The sequence below is a fragment of the Dermacentor variabilis genome, chromosome 4 (genome assembly GCF_050947875.1).
Source record: "Dermacentor variabilis isolate Ectoservices chromosome 4, ASM5094787v1, whole genome shotgun sequence".
Lineage (NCBI taxonomy): Eukaryota > Metazoa > Arthropoda > Arachnida > Ixodida > Ixodidae > Dermacentor > Dermacentor variabilis.
In genome coordinates this window covers 32,648,620-32,664,786 of record NC_134571.1, presented here as the reverse complement: position 1 = coordinate 32,664,786, position 16,167 = coordinate 32,648,620, and the positions used below count along the sequence as shown (strand labels likewise).

Sequence of the window (16,167 nt, the reverse complement as noted above, 5' to 3'; positions counted from 1 at the left end):
GTTTTCTAAGCTTTCGTGAAATAGTTGCATGATTTTTACGTGGCCTGGGCTCACACGCGAAGGCGCAAACCAATCTCTTGCGTCGATAATGACCACGCTGATAACGCCACATTCAAATGGGGCATGAAGCCTAACGTTTCCTTTAGTAAAGTACCTCACTGAATTCCCCTGAGCTTGCAAAGAAGGTTATGAATTAAGCAAGTGATGCAACTCGTATAGCAACGACAGAAGTGAGTGTAAGTGTAAAATGGCTACCTTCGATTCTGAACCATGCCAAAGCTTTGACACAGCATATAAATATACGATTAATTTGGGGAGGGGGGGGAAGAAGTAATAAATTCCCTTCATTTCGTTCTCCAGTGTTATTGTGCCTGCGAACAGGTAACATCAGACATGTTAAGTGCATTCCAATCGTTTGCTAAACGGCACATTTATGCCATATGTATTTGCAAAGCTTCATTCTGATTATGTGCTACCAAAGGTAGTGCTGCCTGCACTTTTCAAAGCGCACATGGCGGTACTGCCTTGCACAGTACCACCCATCGGCGATTGGGCTGTAACTCACATAATCCCCATCAATCATTAGGATGTAAAATGGAGGAACGCCGTCACACTTCTGCAGCACTAAGAGCAGAAGGGTATAAAGGAAACACGTCGTCAAGTTTTCTTTTTTAATCATATTATCAGGAAGATGTTATTCCGAAACTCCTGTTTTATTAAGTTGGAAGTCCTTCTTACCGGGCGGTGTATTTAAGCAAGCCGAATGTCCCTTATGCAAGCACTCCAAGCAAGTGACAATTAATGTCCTGATCCACCAACTACCCCCACAAAAATTGTGCTGATACGCACGCCTTCTCGCTATACCTACTTTGCTGCTGACAGAAGCTTTTTTAACTTCATTTAACGATGTTAAACCGGTGGCTGCAGCTGAAGGTGATCCAGACGAGGGCACAGGTGCCAACGAGCAGGCGCTTACTACGGAAGCGCCGTCATAATTCCTTCCCGCATGCAAACTGACAACTGCTCGTCCGGGTCTTATGGTTCTTGAGCTTTCACAAGTGCTTGAAGTAGATAGTGACGGGTCTTGTAGATGCGTTTTCAGATTGCAATACCCTGAACTACAACGCGCTAAAAGCTCAGCAGAACATGGGGGACGTGCGGCCAGTCTTAGGAGGTGACAATAATCCGTCAATGCTACGTTTCTTAGCCATTCTAAAGAGTTGAAAATGGAAGATAGCTCACGACGAGCACGCCGATATAAAAAAATCTAAAGAACTCAGCCTACTACTGCAACTCAGCCTATCGCTACTGCACAATATTCGTACGCTGGCAGCACCGACACCGGCGTTGGCGACTCAAGATAGGACGGTCAGCATCATGATTGCGCTCGTTTAGTCACGATTATGGAGACGTGAAACATTATTAATTAGACTGCCTAGGGGGTACGTCGCAAAGCCAAAGACTATCTTTGAAAGGTCGAAACGTAGACCGGTTCCGTGTGCGACCATGGGTTCTATTGACTCTAACCATAGAGGGCATAGCCTTCCCACAAATACACTGGAAGGGAGGCGTTTCGTCTCCTATTGAAATTTCTTATGTGATATTAAGTTTCTTATTGTTATGTTGTGAAATTATTAAGTTTTTTATTAACGTTACCTAGTCCATCCGAATCCTAGCGGACCGATTCAGGAGGCATTCTAGGTCTAAGTAGAAGTATTGCGCCCACCTAACGGCCAGCCGCTCTTCGGAGCAATGGCAGGGAAGGAACCGAAAGGTGAGGCAAACTTCCAATAACGTGACCAGCAGTTGCGATGGCGGGGATGGATGGCAATCGTCATTGTCGTGAACTGAGTGAGAGTGCAACCACGGGCACGGGCGAGGTCACTTGACCGGGAACCGGCCAGATCTGGAGATGGGCGAAGGGGAAGGACCTTCTGAATTTAGCCGGAGCGCCGCTCTCGGAGAATTCGAGCAATATCAGCCTTTGGGAAGCTCTCTAAAGTTCTCGACAAACAATCATCCGAAGATCCCATTACAGATAGATTTTTTTCCAGCGAGTGTTGGCGCTTAGCAAGATTTTACTCATAGCCACCGCTTGCTTGACATAGCATGATTGGAATTAGTGGAGCGCATAAGTCCTACGTGTTCTCCGTCTGGCCGCCTTGTTCGTTTCCTCTTAACAGTGTTAGTAACAAGCGACATGCTTACATCCCATGTAACTCTGTGGCATATTTACCTAACAGAAGGTAAAACGAGACACTTGGGCGGTGCAATAGCCCGACGTGCCTTTGCGAGACTAGATACGCCAGTGGCCGGCGCAATCTTCATCCTCCCAATACCTGTGGTCACCGATGGCCGCGATGGGCACGCCGTCTTTCAGCCACCAGAAGCGCATTGGCGTGTCACCATGTGGTTCGCACTGGAGGTGCACCGCGCTTGCCCGCTTCGCCGTGGTTGTGGACTCCTTGGGCGAGAGACGGGGGCTGCCTGCATTGCGAAAAAAAATAATAAACGAGTGAGAAAGAACGGGCCAATCCTAAACTCTCTTCCTGCGGTCTAGGCAATACAGAAGTTCTGAAACCACGTCGTTCGGAGAGCTTTAGCATGGCTTTGCCATTTTGTTTTGATCCAGGGCACAGGTATACATGAGTGACTCGGTATCATCGGTTGTGAAAGGGCTGTGAAAGAAGTAACGTGATTACCAGAAGATCGAACCTTGGAGTACATAATCGAAGCGGTGCTGCTTATGCCAGTGGCATCTAGAGCCGTGAACACTATTTGTTCCGTTCGTGCACTCCTAGTGCTTTCACGAGACTAGCTCCATTTCTCTGTATTCATTTATCACGTTAAAGATATTTTAGCGAAAGGCGAGTTGGAAGAGAAACTTCCAGAGACACGTACGAGCTCAAATGTCGAGAATTAACAAGGCCATTTGCTTTTCTACGTATAAGTTCCAGTCCAGAGCCGCTCCAGCTCGCGCGACAGAAATTCAAAGACCTCGGGATCGCCTCTCCCTTTTTTATGGGCTATTCCTTTAATAGCTCTGATCAATCTGAATTGACATTGCAACTGGCAGGCTCCAAATCACTGACAAATTTGCACACATAGTGGAACTCACAAAAACGGATAATAGACAAACAAGCCTAATTTACTTCAATCTTTCTCAACGGCCTAATCTCAAATTATGACGAACTGAGCAAGCTTAACTAGCACAACCACGTCACGCATCCCCAAAACAGTCCGCGCAGGCTAAAAAGTGTTGCTAACAACAAGCACAGGCCACTCGTGAAAGTAAACATATTGTTAGTGAGGGCAGTCGCGGGATCACAAGCAGCTTCGCGAATTCCACCTCAAGAGTCAAATTCAAAAATGTTTTCATTCGTAATAACTTTTTATGATTGGCAAGCGGCCTTCGTTAATATGTTCGCTGTAACTATTAGGTTTCTTTTTTCTTACGAACTTCGCTAGCGTGAGAGCGTTTCGTGAATGCGGGCCCAGATGGCGCAAGAAAGAGCAATGCTTTATGTCGCTCCTGCCACTCACTGCGCACTGTGAGCCGGACCACCTTGGAGAGAGAGCGTTTCGTGAATGCGGGCCCAGATGGCGCAAGAAAGAGCAATGCTTTATGTCGCTCCTGCCACTCACTGCGCACTGTGAGCCGGACCACCTTGGAGAGCTCGGCGCCTACGCCGTTGGAGGCCTCGCACAGGTAGAGGCCCGCGTCGCCCGTCTCCAGGCTGCGCACGCTCAGGGAGCCGTTGACCAGCACGTGCACCCGGGAGCTGCTCACCAGGGCGCGGTACGGGCCGCCATCCCTGCCTGCAAGCGCAGACGTTCAGCGCTGTCCACTGGTAAAGCAAGCGCGAACTTCCCCCCCCTCTGGCAAGCTATATACAACCGCGCGGAATTGCAGCAGGTGAGTAGCGCCGGCACATTTCTCCAAACCTTTTCAATGCACTGGTGTAACTTCAGCCGGAACCAGCAGCTAAAGCACGAGCAATGAGAGTGCTGCCAATTACAGTGCTTCCTTCAACTGTGGATCGCAAGTCGACATAGCGTTACTGCGGCACGCAGCTAGACAAATGGATCGTTTCGTTGAGCTGCGTACGGTGCACTTCGCAAGTTCTACTGGCTTCGATTTATCTCTAGCAGTAGGGTAAATGTTACATGCCCCCCCCCCCCCCGCCCCCCATAACGACAGGCAAGAGAAATCTGGGACATGCGAAGTGACAGTTAGTCGACTGTTTCTTTACGTGCTTGATTTCTAACCTTTCTACTTTTTTTTTTACCGGTGCAAAATGTTTGTGCAATATTTACGGGTGATATCCATACAATGAACTCGTTAACGTGTAACTCTCGTTTAACACAAGTAACGCGGGAAGAGGACGCTGGATTTTTTTGCACTCCCTACATGATGATAACTAAATGTTCATTGCCTCGCAGCACTATATACCTAGTGCGAAATTTTCCGCGTATAGTATTAAAACTGCACCGTTATGGTTCAATCAAGAAGTACGGCTGTTTCGTATCGCTCTTTGGGCATATTTACTTAAGTCTTAATACATGTACACCTTATTGGCTCGTTATTGACATCTAACACATCTTTGCCTTCGTATACATTTGACCTTTAGGTTATTTAAAGCCCACATAATGCAAAAGGGGGACTTTATAGACTGATCACCCATATAGTGCTTAACGACAGCGCCCGCTTACAGGTTTGTTTCCTTTAGCTTTTCTGTGGCCATTAGACTTCAGGAGGTGGTAAAGCAATGTTCTAAAACAAGGCTTTCAAATCACAAATTTTTCCAAAATGCAAAAGAAGACGCATACTTCAAAGAAAGGCATATGTACAGTTTATGTTGACAGTCTGAAGAAAAAAAAACGTTTGTTTGAATTTCTAGCTTTAGATAGGTACTCCGTTATCTTGCTTGATTGCCCCGAGTGGTGCCACGAAAGCTAACGCTGCTATACCGCGTGCATCGCAGCGGATCCAATCATGATGTATCCCTGGCCAGAATAAAAAAGAAGAAACACAACTTTCAAAAAGAAAAAGTAAAATGCTATAAAGGCTGTTTTTCTCTAATTACAGCCATCCGTCTTGCTAAGCCTCAACAAGAGAGGCAGGCACCTGCGAACGATGGCTTATAACAGGTCCTCCGGAGACCATTAAAATGCATCACGCTCAGAAGAATAGCGAATGTAAAGGTAAAAATAACAGCAACAGCCAAATGCGCCCTTACTATACGGCAGGTAGGTTGCATGTCGAACGCAGGCATGCTACTTGAAACATTCGCGAGCCTAACACATCGTGCGACGAGGTAAGAGTGCAAGAATGCAAAAATAGGGAGCAAGCGAAACAAAAACACTAAAGCGCTTGTATGCTGCAGCCACGGGGGCGGCTGCAGCTTTCTTTTTTTATTGTCTCTCTTTTTAACAAAGTTGGTATTGGCCTCACGCCAGGTAACACGTAATGATTCTTATTAAGGCTCTCGAGAATGTCGCCTTGTATTCGTCGCATAATGAAAGTGTTTTCTATTTCTTTTATTATCGTTTCCCTTTTATTATTGTTTTCCTTTAGTCTTTCAAGGGAGCACAAACCCTTCCGAGTCCCGGAGAGACGCCAGCAAACACTTTCCGCTCCGTCTCTGTAAACACGCTTCCGCTAAGCTCCCCTGTGTGCTGCCTTCACTTCCGCTTTATACATCCGTGAAACGTACGCCCTATTTTTCATCCTTCACCTTCCGTTATTCATTTCTTCAATTTCCCCAGCGTTGCGTCGTCTTCCCCAAATCAAATTCCGCACCCGTGCGTAGGGTGGGAGATGCAAAATTTATGTCGGCATATGTCCTTAAGAGCAAATCGATGCGCCGGAGTGTAACAGCTGTGCCTCCAGAGGGGCGAGCCCGCTATTCCTCCCACGTTTTATTCCGGCACCGTCATGGCCATGCTCTCTCTCTCTCTCTCTCTCTCGCTTTTTTTTTTTTCGTCAGATGCTTCTTCGTCTGCTCGTTCTCATCTGTATTATTACTGCATATTTTTTTTTCTCCTGCGGATATGCCCCGTGAGTTTCTGTGTTTACCGGGCGTTGAAATTCGACTGTCGTCCTCGGACCTGTTTCTTGTTTTCTTTTTGTTTTCTGTCTTTCTTTGTGTATGTTTCTCATTGCACGGATTCACCTTGCTGGTTGACCCAGGGTCCCGGGCTTTCGAGTCTCGTAATGGCGCTGACTTGCCCGGTTTTACTAGTCACGTCGTCGCGCCTGACTTCTCCCAGATTTGCCGATTTCGCAGATTTTTCCATCTTTTTCTTCCTCTCTCTACATCTCTCTCGTCTGATCAACGCAAATCACGTATGCGCCTTTCTTCTTTCTTTTTTTTTCTTTTTAAGCGGCGCTTGCACTCGTTGTTTCTCCGCTAACACTGTCAGATCGGATTCACGGAAGTTGTCGTTTTGTCACTGGAGTCCCACGCGTACAAGTTCGCGCTGTCGTGCCGCAGATGTCACGAAAGTTGTATAGCAGTCGTGAAGCACCCCGTCGCGCTTTTCTTTTGCGAACGAGTGACGGTGCTGTAGCCCGTGCCTAGGAAAAGAAAAATCGCGGAAATGAAAACTGAGATATCCAAATCCAGTAGTATGCGCACAAAAGCGGAACGACGTCCATTTTGCGAGGAACGTCCCAGTGCAGCAGAAAAAGCTAGAAAACGGAAAGCTATGGGCATTTCGAGAAACGACATCCTTTCGTTTTCCTACACGGCCGCACTTTGAATAATAAGCACTACGCGAGCAGGTGGCCCACGTGTTTTGATGGCCGCGGTGGATTCTCGCAGAATATATGTCTTCGTACAAGACGCAGGTGGCTCACTGGCTTTGAATGGCTCCTGTGCTATATGGTGGGTCGGTCGTTTCGTTCTTACGTTTCATTTTCCTTTTTTTTTTACATTTACCTTCTTTCCGTTTTTTTATAAGAAGGAGAAGCAGAAGGTAAAACATCGCGTGCTTGAGCATGGCCATGATTGGAAATTACTTTCGGCGCAGTCGTTTTGTTGCTTATGTCTTGCTCATCGCTTGTGAAAAACAGAAAAAGAAAGTAACTCTAGCCCTTTTTGCAAGATATATTTATTTCTTTAGTCAGGACCTTCATGTATTCATGTATTCATGTATTCCAGCTTCCTTTCAAGCTTTGTATTGGAGCACATTTCTATTTAACAAAACTTCTTGCTGAGCTAGTTGGTTCATGACTTAAAAACAAAGGTTACGGCGCTAAGCAGACGAGGACGAAGTGAGACACAAGCGACACATACGGGCGCCAATTTCCAACTGTTTATTCACCAGAACCCACACAAATTCATACAAGAAACCAAAGTGAAAAGTAATCACAGTAGAGATAGGCAGGGGTGATAGGAATTAACACTAGGCCAGTAATCTGTACTGAATTGTCATGGCAGGTACGCATGAGCACGCGTGCATTATAGGCGTAATCCGAGCATCCAACCAAATGTGGCAGCTGCACGATCTAATCTTAGCGGCTTTTACAGGCTATCGTCCTTGTCTGCTTAGAGCCGTAACCTTTGTTTTGGAGTATTTCTATTCATTCGCCAGTTGAATGCATTCGTGGAAAGAGTTAAATCTCCAGAATTTGTGAACATCTGTGCAGAAAAGAAACATGATTCTATTAAATTTCAATGCAAATAATAGAAACGATTCTATTTTCACAAAAATTATTTTCATATCATAACCAAGATTTCTCATCGCATAGCAATGTTATCATTCTTTTTTTTTTTTACTTGTGGCGTTCTTCAGTTCGATCAGCATAGTACGGTCGCTTGCTAAATCCACATGTAACGAAAACATCTTATACTACTATCGCCTATATCTTTGTAAACGAACTACCCCCGCGCCTTATTTTGGTGTCGTTGCGCAGACAAAAGAAGCCACAACTCTATCATGCATGCGTCGCATGCACATATATGGTGTTGTCCTTGCGCGACGCATGATAGAATTGGAGCTAAATTTAGCCTCTCGCTCGTCATTCAGAGAGGCATAGCTCGACAGTACATCTATAGATTCGAGCAGGAGTGACCGAGGTTTAGCGAGCTCACTTAGCTGTAGTATAGTATATTGCATCCAACTAAACACTGCGGTTATCAGAAGTTACAACGTCTACAAGAGCGCAATTTGTTCTACAAATTCGATGGCTGCCCTGATATAGCACGCACACGATCTACAGATGTGGTCCAGAAATGGCGTGAAGAGACTCGGGCAGCAAAACAGAGGCATGTCAAGTCACGCCCGCCACCTTTGACCGCGGCGGACCTACTGAGAATCGACCGCGAGCACGATTGCTAGATCAGGCCATAGGATCCCCACTACCGTTAGCATAGCGTAGCACATAATTTTTGTAATGCGTGATTTATAGTCACCTGTGTATTCGCTTACGTGATTTCTGTAGTCTAGTTACAACCTCAGCAGCACGCACAAAACGTTTTATGTAACCCTTTGCGGCTGCATCCCCGATAGAGCGTATACCCGCTTTTGGTGTCATTGTTTTGTTATTTAAGGCAATTACTCAAACACAACACACCCGCCGTGGTTGCTCAGTGCCTATAGCGTTGGGCTGCTAAGCATGAGATCGCGGTATCGAATCCCGGCCGCGACGGCCGCATTTCGATGGGGGCGAAACGCGAAAACACCCGTGTACTTAGATTTAGGTGCACGCTAAAGAACCCCAGGTGGTCAAAATTTTCGGAGTCCTCCACTACGGCGTGTCTCGTAATCAGAAAGTGGTTTTGGCACGTAAAGCCCCGTAATTTAATTTTAAAACGCAACACGCATATTTACTTCTTCAGTTCCAGATAGCGGTCCACTAACATTGGCAAGCGAAGAAATCATTCCAAAGAAGGAGCCTGTCTTCCTATTTGCGTGCACCACTATGGATGATATAAGCATGATCGTGGCCACAGCATTTTCAGCAGCAGGACCGTTTCACGCACGTCAACGCGTGAAAGACAGGGTCTACCTGACGTGGTTGCTTAGTGGCTATGTTGTTGGGCTGCCAAACACAAGGTCGCGGGATCAAATCCCGGCCGCGGCGGTCGCATTTGGATGGGGACGGAAACATCCGTGTACTCAGATTTAGGCGCACGTTAAAGAACCCCAGGTAGTCCTAACTTTCAGAGTCCCCCACTGCACCGTCCCTCATAATGAGATAGTTGTTTGGCATGTAAAAGCCAGTAATTTAATTTTAAGGACGTGGTCTTAACTTCTTGTTTTCCCCTTTTTTATTGTTAGTTTTTCAGTATGCGCTCAAAATGTCTCTCCTAGTCGCTGTCGGCTTACGAAATCGAGGGGCTCTGAAAGGGAAAAATTGGCATCAACCCGAATTGTAGCACGAAGCTACAAAAGGAACCTCCACCTTGCGGGATTCCGCAGAACCGATTTGCCATATTCGAGGGACTGTGTTCATCATTCACGTAATGTGGATGATAGCAAACCGGACGCTCGTTTGGTTGACCTCTCCTACCTTTCGCTGTCTTTTATGTGTGCTAATTGCTACAAACTGCTTTAACAGACAGGGGCCGAATCTACAAAGCTTTTTGCAGGTAAGCGTACTTGCCTTTGGCCGACCACCTTGACTATGTGCATTACCAGGATTGGTTGGAATCTTCGCTTACAAACAATTTTGTCGTAAGAGCTTTTTGTGAATACAGGCCCAGATGACTACTGTGGCTATCACCACAAAAAATTCATGTATTTTGTATCTGAAAGCCTGCAGACGGTTTTCTGAGAAGTATTGAGATAGTCTACATAAAACATCCGCGGTTAAGCCCTTACATGCTTGGTCGCCTGACTTCTACAGCCTTCCTTCAGACAACGCAATCGAATATCACGGAACCTAATGAACGGAAGAAAATGTAGTTGTTGAAACGTTTTATACTTATAAAGATTTTATACAGCCACAAACACACATATATAAGAAGGCATAACAATCAAGTATACAGGCAATCTTCAGACTGTCCAAATGCATGTGCACAAGGATAACCATTCAGACGTGTTCAAAACTTGTAGCCACCTACCCGAGGCCGTCTTCCAGCGTATGTGTGGTGGTGGTTCCCCGTCAGCCTGACAGTCCACGACTACTGAGTGACCAGTGACCGCAACCACATCCCTAGGCTCGGACAGCCAGCTCGGGGCAACTGCGAGACCGTATGGTAGTTGCTTTCGACAGCACAATCCATGTTGCGATTGATTGATTGATTGATTGATTGATTGATTGATTGATTGATTGATTGATTGATTGATTGATTGATTGATTGATTGATTGATATTTTCCCTTTTTTTCTGGTTGCCTGAAATATGCAGTTTAACTTGAGAGGAGCGCCACAGGAGTGTTATAAAATTCCAGGACGCGCCAGCATAGTTTATTCTAGTAGTCGTAATCTGGTCGCCAGTATCCTTAATCCACAAGTGTCATAAAGTGAAACACTTACAAAGTAGCAGAAAAGAAAACAGAGAGAAATAACCTCTAGGAAAACAAAGCGGTCTAGCTTATTCTCTTAAAAAAATTTTTCTACTGTCTATTTTTCACCGGACTATTGCACTGTATATCATTGAGCACGTAAATACAAAACTGGGCATGTCGGAAACTGTTTGGCCTGACATGTTCAAGTTCGATTATATAGCCAAGTTGTAGCGCTATTCAGTTCGAGTATCACGGCTCGCAGTATGCACCGGCCAAATAATCTGCGAGGACCCAATATCTAGACCGAACTTAAGGGGGGATGTTACCCGGACAGACTGCTTTAAAGTTTTTGGTGAATATCTCAACTTCCACTTCTTAGAGACAATCCAAATTCCCACATCTATTTAAATGTGTCTCTTCTTCTTCCACATGAAAACTAAAGCAAGAAAGTTGAGTAGTACGGAATTTATAAAAAAAACATATAAGGAACACATTTGTTACTTTGGTAAAGGAACATTTATAAAATAACGATTCCTTCTAGAGCGACGAAAGTGCTCTCACATCTTCCCAACAACTCGGGGATTTTACGGAACTAAAAGAAGTACATAGCATAATTGCAGTCTTGAAATAATTTTTAAATTTACATTCTAACTAGGCGATTTTCGGATGGAGAAAGTTGTAAATAAAAAGAAGTATTCGTTGAAAAATTATGTTTTAGTTCAGTCTCTGCAACGATCACTTAGCAATTACTGAATGAAATTTTAGAGAACAAGTTTCATTCATTGCAGGGAAAATGTTCCTTAAATAAGACAAAACGCAGTTTTCAGAAATATAGTTTTAAATTTTAGCTATTTGGCCAACACGACTCTGCAGATGACTTTGCAGCGTCATCTGCATCAGATTTCTTTACGAAACCTTTCCTGACCCTTGCCATGGCCCTCCGTCGTTTTTTGCATTGTTGTTGCACTGCTTTATTTATAGTGAAAATTACAACGTAAGCAACCTCTTTAGAAGCCACGCCCATTTTCACCATAGGGTATGCATCAGATGCGCGATTTTTCGAATAGCTTGTGGTGCAACTACGAGCACGCCACTTGCTGGCCATGTTCTCCGTAAGACGAAGCATTTATTGAACCTACTTTTTAAAAACGGTGTTCTGGACAGATTTTGGGTACCATCCCCCATTAATGCCACTACGAGATTTAAAGCATCTTATCATTTCGCAAAGTACAAATCTACAATAAAAAATATATTGAAAGAACGAGACATGAGCTATTGTAACTCGATAATGTAAACGTGAATATTGCGACTAATTCTCATGGCAGTGGTGTCCTCCGAAGGTTTGTTAGAATACATAGTGAAATACATTGCTGTCTACGACAATAAATTATGTAATCAGACGCACATAAGAGAATCAAAATGTCGCAAATCCGGAAATTGCAGCAACTCCACCATGGAGAACAATGAGCACACTTTCAGAAAGAAATTCAAGCTTGCGGCAGACATGCCATACTGATTTGTAAATTTAACCGTCGCATCACCTATATAGGCGCCGGAATTTCACCGAAACAATAATTTAGAGGTCTTGATATTTTTATACCGTTGGTGTATGCCATTAAGGTGATCGTGCTCTCGCATAATCACATGACATTGAATATCTGAGTATTATACAATGTGTGAGAAATTAGAAAGTTTATAAAAGGTAAGGGCTTCCGATCTAAAAGCATCAGGTAGCCACAAGCAGCCCTTGAGACCTGAAATGTAGCTGTAGTGGCAGTACAGTCGTTCCGGGTTCCTCACACTTACTATGTATACTATGGCATTGTCGAACGAGATCCGGTGTATTCAGCCTTGTATGACCGATGGTATTGCCAATCGAGGGTTTTCGCAAGTTTATCCATAGTTCATTCGAAATATTATTAGGTCCTCTGACCGCTCAAGTTCAATGGGCATTATAAACCGGTAGCACCGAACTCGTGCATTTGGTCTATCCTGCTGGCTCCAAGAAAGCCATTCGACTTATTGATTTTCTTTTTCTAGAAACGGAGAATGCAAGTTCCGACCTTTGACCCTGAGCACGGCGCTGTAGGTGGCCGTCGCCCACGCATTGGAGACGCGACAGGTGTAGTTGCCGTTGTCCTGCGACGACAAGGATTCCAGCGAGAGCGTGGACACGAACCCGTCCTGGCGAACAGGACGCGCGAGGGGCGCGCCGTTCTTGAGCCACTCGATGACGATGGGCTGCTCGCCGGCGTGCACGAAGCAGCTGAGTCCGGCGCGCATTCCTTCCTGCAGCTCGTCCAGCCAGCGGAAGGGCGTGATCTGCGGACCGGCTGCGTTCAGACGTCGGGAGAAGAAAGAGGAAGGCTTCGTTTGAATTTGCAACTTCAACGCAATTCGGGCCGAGAGGCGAAGCGAAAGAGAAAGACGAGAAGGTGTCAACCGAAACGGAAAATCCGCTGTGCTGCCCCGCGACAGTTCGAGCTAAGCATACGCTACAATATACAGGAACAGCCATTCGCACCACTATATGACAGACTTATAAAATCTACTGACTAAACGATTCTGGTGATCAGCAACCTTGGCGATTCTATTGCAAATACAACTGTGTGCACGCAACTATCTTAATACGTCCCTTAAGGGTCTACAAGAATCTGCTCCCAGGCGTCATTATATTCAGGTATGCTGGAATCAACGAGTGCGTTTGCTGTGTCAGGGGTTTATAAAAGCAATTGTTCAGACTGAAGCCTGCGGCCACTGCGCGATTAATGCACCGAAAGAGCGTGCCGTAACGAGAACAGTCATACAGCAATAAAAGTACTGAACTACCCTCCTGTCTTTGTCTTCGCACTTCATTAAATTTCAACATGAAGTACTACTCTAGAAAACGGACCTATTCCTCTATCTTTATTTCAAAAATATCCCTAAAGGCCACCAGAGAAGGCCTTTAGGCCCCTCTGTGGGCTTAATGAGGGCCCTACATAGGGGGTGGAGATAATACAATACATGAGCGTTACTGCAATTAGTAATAGTGATTAATAGTAATTAGTGATAGAAATCTAGAAATCTTAAAACTAATATAAGCAGTGTGGAATAATCAATATAAAAATATAAAAATATCGTTTACAAATACCAGCATACTACTAGCGTAACACAAAATAACTAATTGGAGAAAGATCACGGCAATGACAAGGCGAAGTTAACTGAAGATAAAGACAACACTAATGTCAACATGTTCACACATTTATAAAGTTTAAAAGAGAGGGAGAGAGGATAAACGGGGATAGGCATGGAATAACATGAGCGCTAATGTTAAGAAAAGTTCGGCTTGAAACGTCGCGAATACACAAGTCGTTTTCGTTGACTGGCACTCCTTATTTTTCACTATAAAATATAAAATGTGGACTCTTTGGCCATAAATAGGGTCAGGTATCTCAATATTTTGGATAAAAAATAACTAAAAAAAGTATAATGAAGATATAAAATACTCTCGAAAGTGCATAATGAAACGATACATTAACAGAGCAAGCCCGTGGATCGCTGAGGAAGTAAAGAAAACTGGTCCGCCAGCCCAGCAAACTTTATCGTAAGTGCCGCCACATGGCCGAGAACAAAAATAGGTCACGTGATGCTTAACGTCCGAGAGCGGGAACTCGTGCGTGCGATCACAGGCGTCATTTCAGGAGACGCCATTTCACGGATGCCATTTACTCCCCTTTGCCTACTGCTCGGCGGCTCATGCAACCCGCTCTGCTAGGCTGACGTGAAAAGCAGCAGAAATGTATGACGCTGCCATTAATCAGCTGGAAGGGTTATCTAAAAGCAGGGGTCATAGCTTACTTCTGACAATGACCCGAATGAGTTGCTGAACAGAGGTCCCATCCAGGCTTTCCACGACACAGGTGTACTCCCCTTGCTCCTTGGTCTTAGTGAGTGTCTCCAGCAGCAGTGTGCCATTGGAAAATACAGTCTGCCTCTGGTTAACGGGCAGTTCACTTCCATCTACAAAGAGAATCGGGAATCCAGCAGATCAGAACTGCCCAACTTTCATTGCCGAATTATCAAACGCGCGTTCAAACACGGTGTTTCCACCTTTGCGTTTGCGGTAACAGCTGGGCCAGTTCTTTCCATTCGTTTTATTCAAGATTTCAAACAGAATTCATGCGCAGCGTCTTCAGAAATTTCAATAAAGGTTTAGGTTTTCTCAATATGACATGATGTTTGATGAACCGACGGGCTGAATGATAAAGATAGCTAACCTTGCAATGAATGCTAGATTTCTTACAAGGTGCGTACACATTCTGTTCAGTTTGTTTTCGAGGTAAACCCGGCTGAATCAGTGCTTCTTTATTATTATAATACTTTTTTATGTTGTAACATACCAAAATACGTGAGTGGTAATGCATTTCCAGTGTTTAAAATTACACCTCTCGTAACATCACTTTTAATATTAGCTTGTAGGAAATAGCACAAGTTACTCCTCGAGCTGGATATCCTGAAAAGGCACACATTGCGTGCACGAACAAGAAATAAAACTGCTCTTCTTCGTCACTAGGCTGCCTGACAAAGTGTCTCCTACACCATCTTCCCGCTTCCGTCACCGTCGTACATAGGCGTTTTAAATGTGTTTGCCGTTTTTTTTTTCGTTCTGCTTGAAGACTTGGACTGTGTACCTTTGAACCAGCTGATCTTGTCGTACGGGTATCCCCCGAATGGACACTGCAGCGCCAGCGAGTGCCCTTCTAGCGCCGTGGCGTTGTACGCGGGTCGCGTGAAGAGCGGGCCCCGCACGTCCAGCCGGAAGGCGTGCGCCGCTCGGCCAGCGACATTGCTCGCCACGCACTGGTAGTGACCCGAGTCGGACGTCTCCACCGACGTCCAGTTGAGGAAGCTGACCGCGTCGCCCGTGGCCGAGTCGCTGGTCGACCAGAGACGCAACCGCGGGCCGCCCCCGGACACGGGCCACGCGCCGTCCAGGGTCCAAGTGATGGAAGGAGCAGGGTCACCGGACGCCCGGCACCCTAGGCTCGCGGGAGACTTGGGGTTCAGGCTACTGCTTGAGGTGCTGTACGTTCGCTCCATTCTGGGGGCACGCTCTGAAAAGGCGCATATTGGAGCAGGCGTAATTGGAGGATAAGCCGCAGGGCCGTAATTCTAACAGAGAATACGCAAATCCAGGACAAGACTCGTTGCCACCGATGTATTACGTGAAGCCTCGTACTTTAAAAGATGTGTTTTGCTTAGAGAAACGGCGAGAAGTCGGACCGAGTTTGTGCGCTCTAACCTGTTACTCTGGGCTGGGAGAAAAGAAAAATGGGAATGAAACAGGGATGGATGGTGGTGATGCTAATAAGGGTAGTACGATGACTGCTGGTCGTTAACGAAGCAGCATGCTTAAAATCTTGATTACGTTGCCTTGTTGGGCAGAAATTGCGCTATATGGCTCTCACTGCTTACATAGCACGTCTCGTGTGGAGCCCAGGACCCAAAATAAGGTAATCCGAGAATAATCTGGCGTTTATCGTTGCCAGTGAACATGCTAAAGCTTGTGCACTGCTGTCTGTCGGATGTTGGGCAGACGCAAGGTCAAAATACATATACATCAAACAACGCAAAGCAATACAGCGCTCACTATTTAGGCTAACGCTTTCTCAGCTATATTCACTGAATTCGTAAAGCATGTCACTTTCACACGCGCCCTCCTACGA

General features: G+C 45.5%; 1 protein-coding gene across 1 annotated transcript in view; it reads right to left on the bottom strand.

Moving 5' to 3' along the window:
• The window catches only part of LOC142578893 (cell adhesion molecule Dscam1-like), a 175,901-nt gene that overhangs the window by 24,834 nt on the left and 134,900 nt on the right, over window positions 1–16,167 (bottom strand). The window contains exons 8-13 of the mRNA XM_075688563.1: window positions 15,133–15,555; window positions 14,300–14,461; window positions 12,523–12,792; window positions 10,074–10,193; window positions 3,646–3,819; window positions 2,340–2,487 (exon numbers count right to left, since the gene is read on the bottom strand). Of these exons, the coding sequence (XP_075544678.1) occupies window positions 2,340–2,487; window positions 3,646–3,819; window positions 10,074–10,193; window positions 12,523–12,792; window positions 14,300–14,461; window positions 15,133–15,555 (1,297 nt within the window). The remainder of the gene's footprint in view (window positions 1–2,339; window positions 2,488–3,645; window positions 3,820–10,073; window positions 10,194–12,522; window positions 12,793–14,299; window positions 14,462–15,132; window positions 15,556–16,167) is intronic.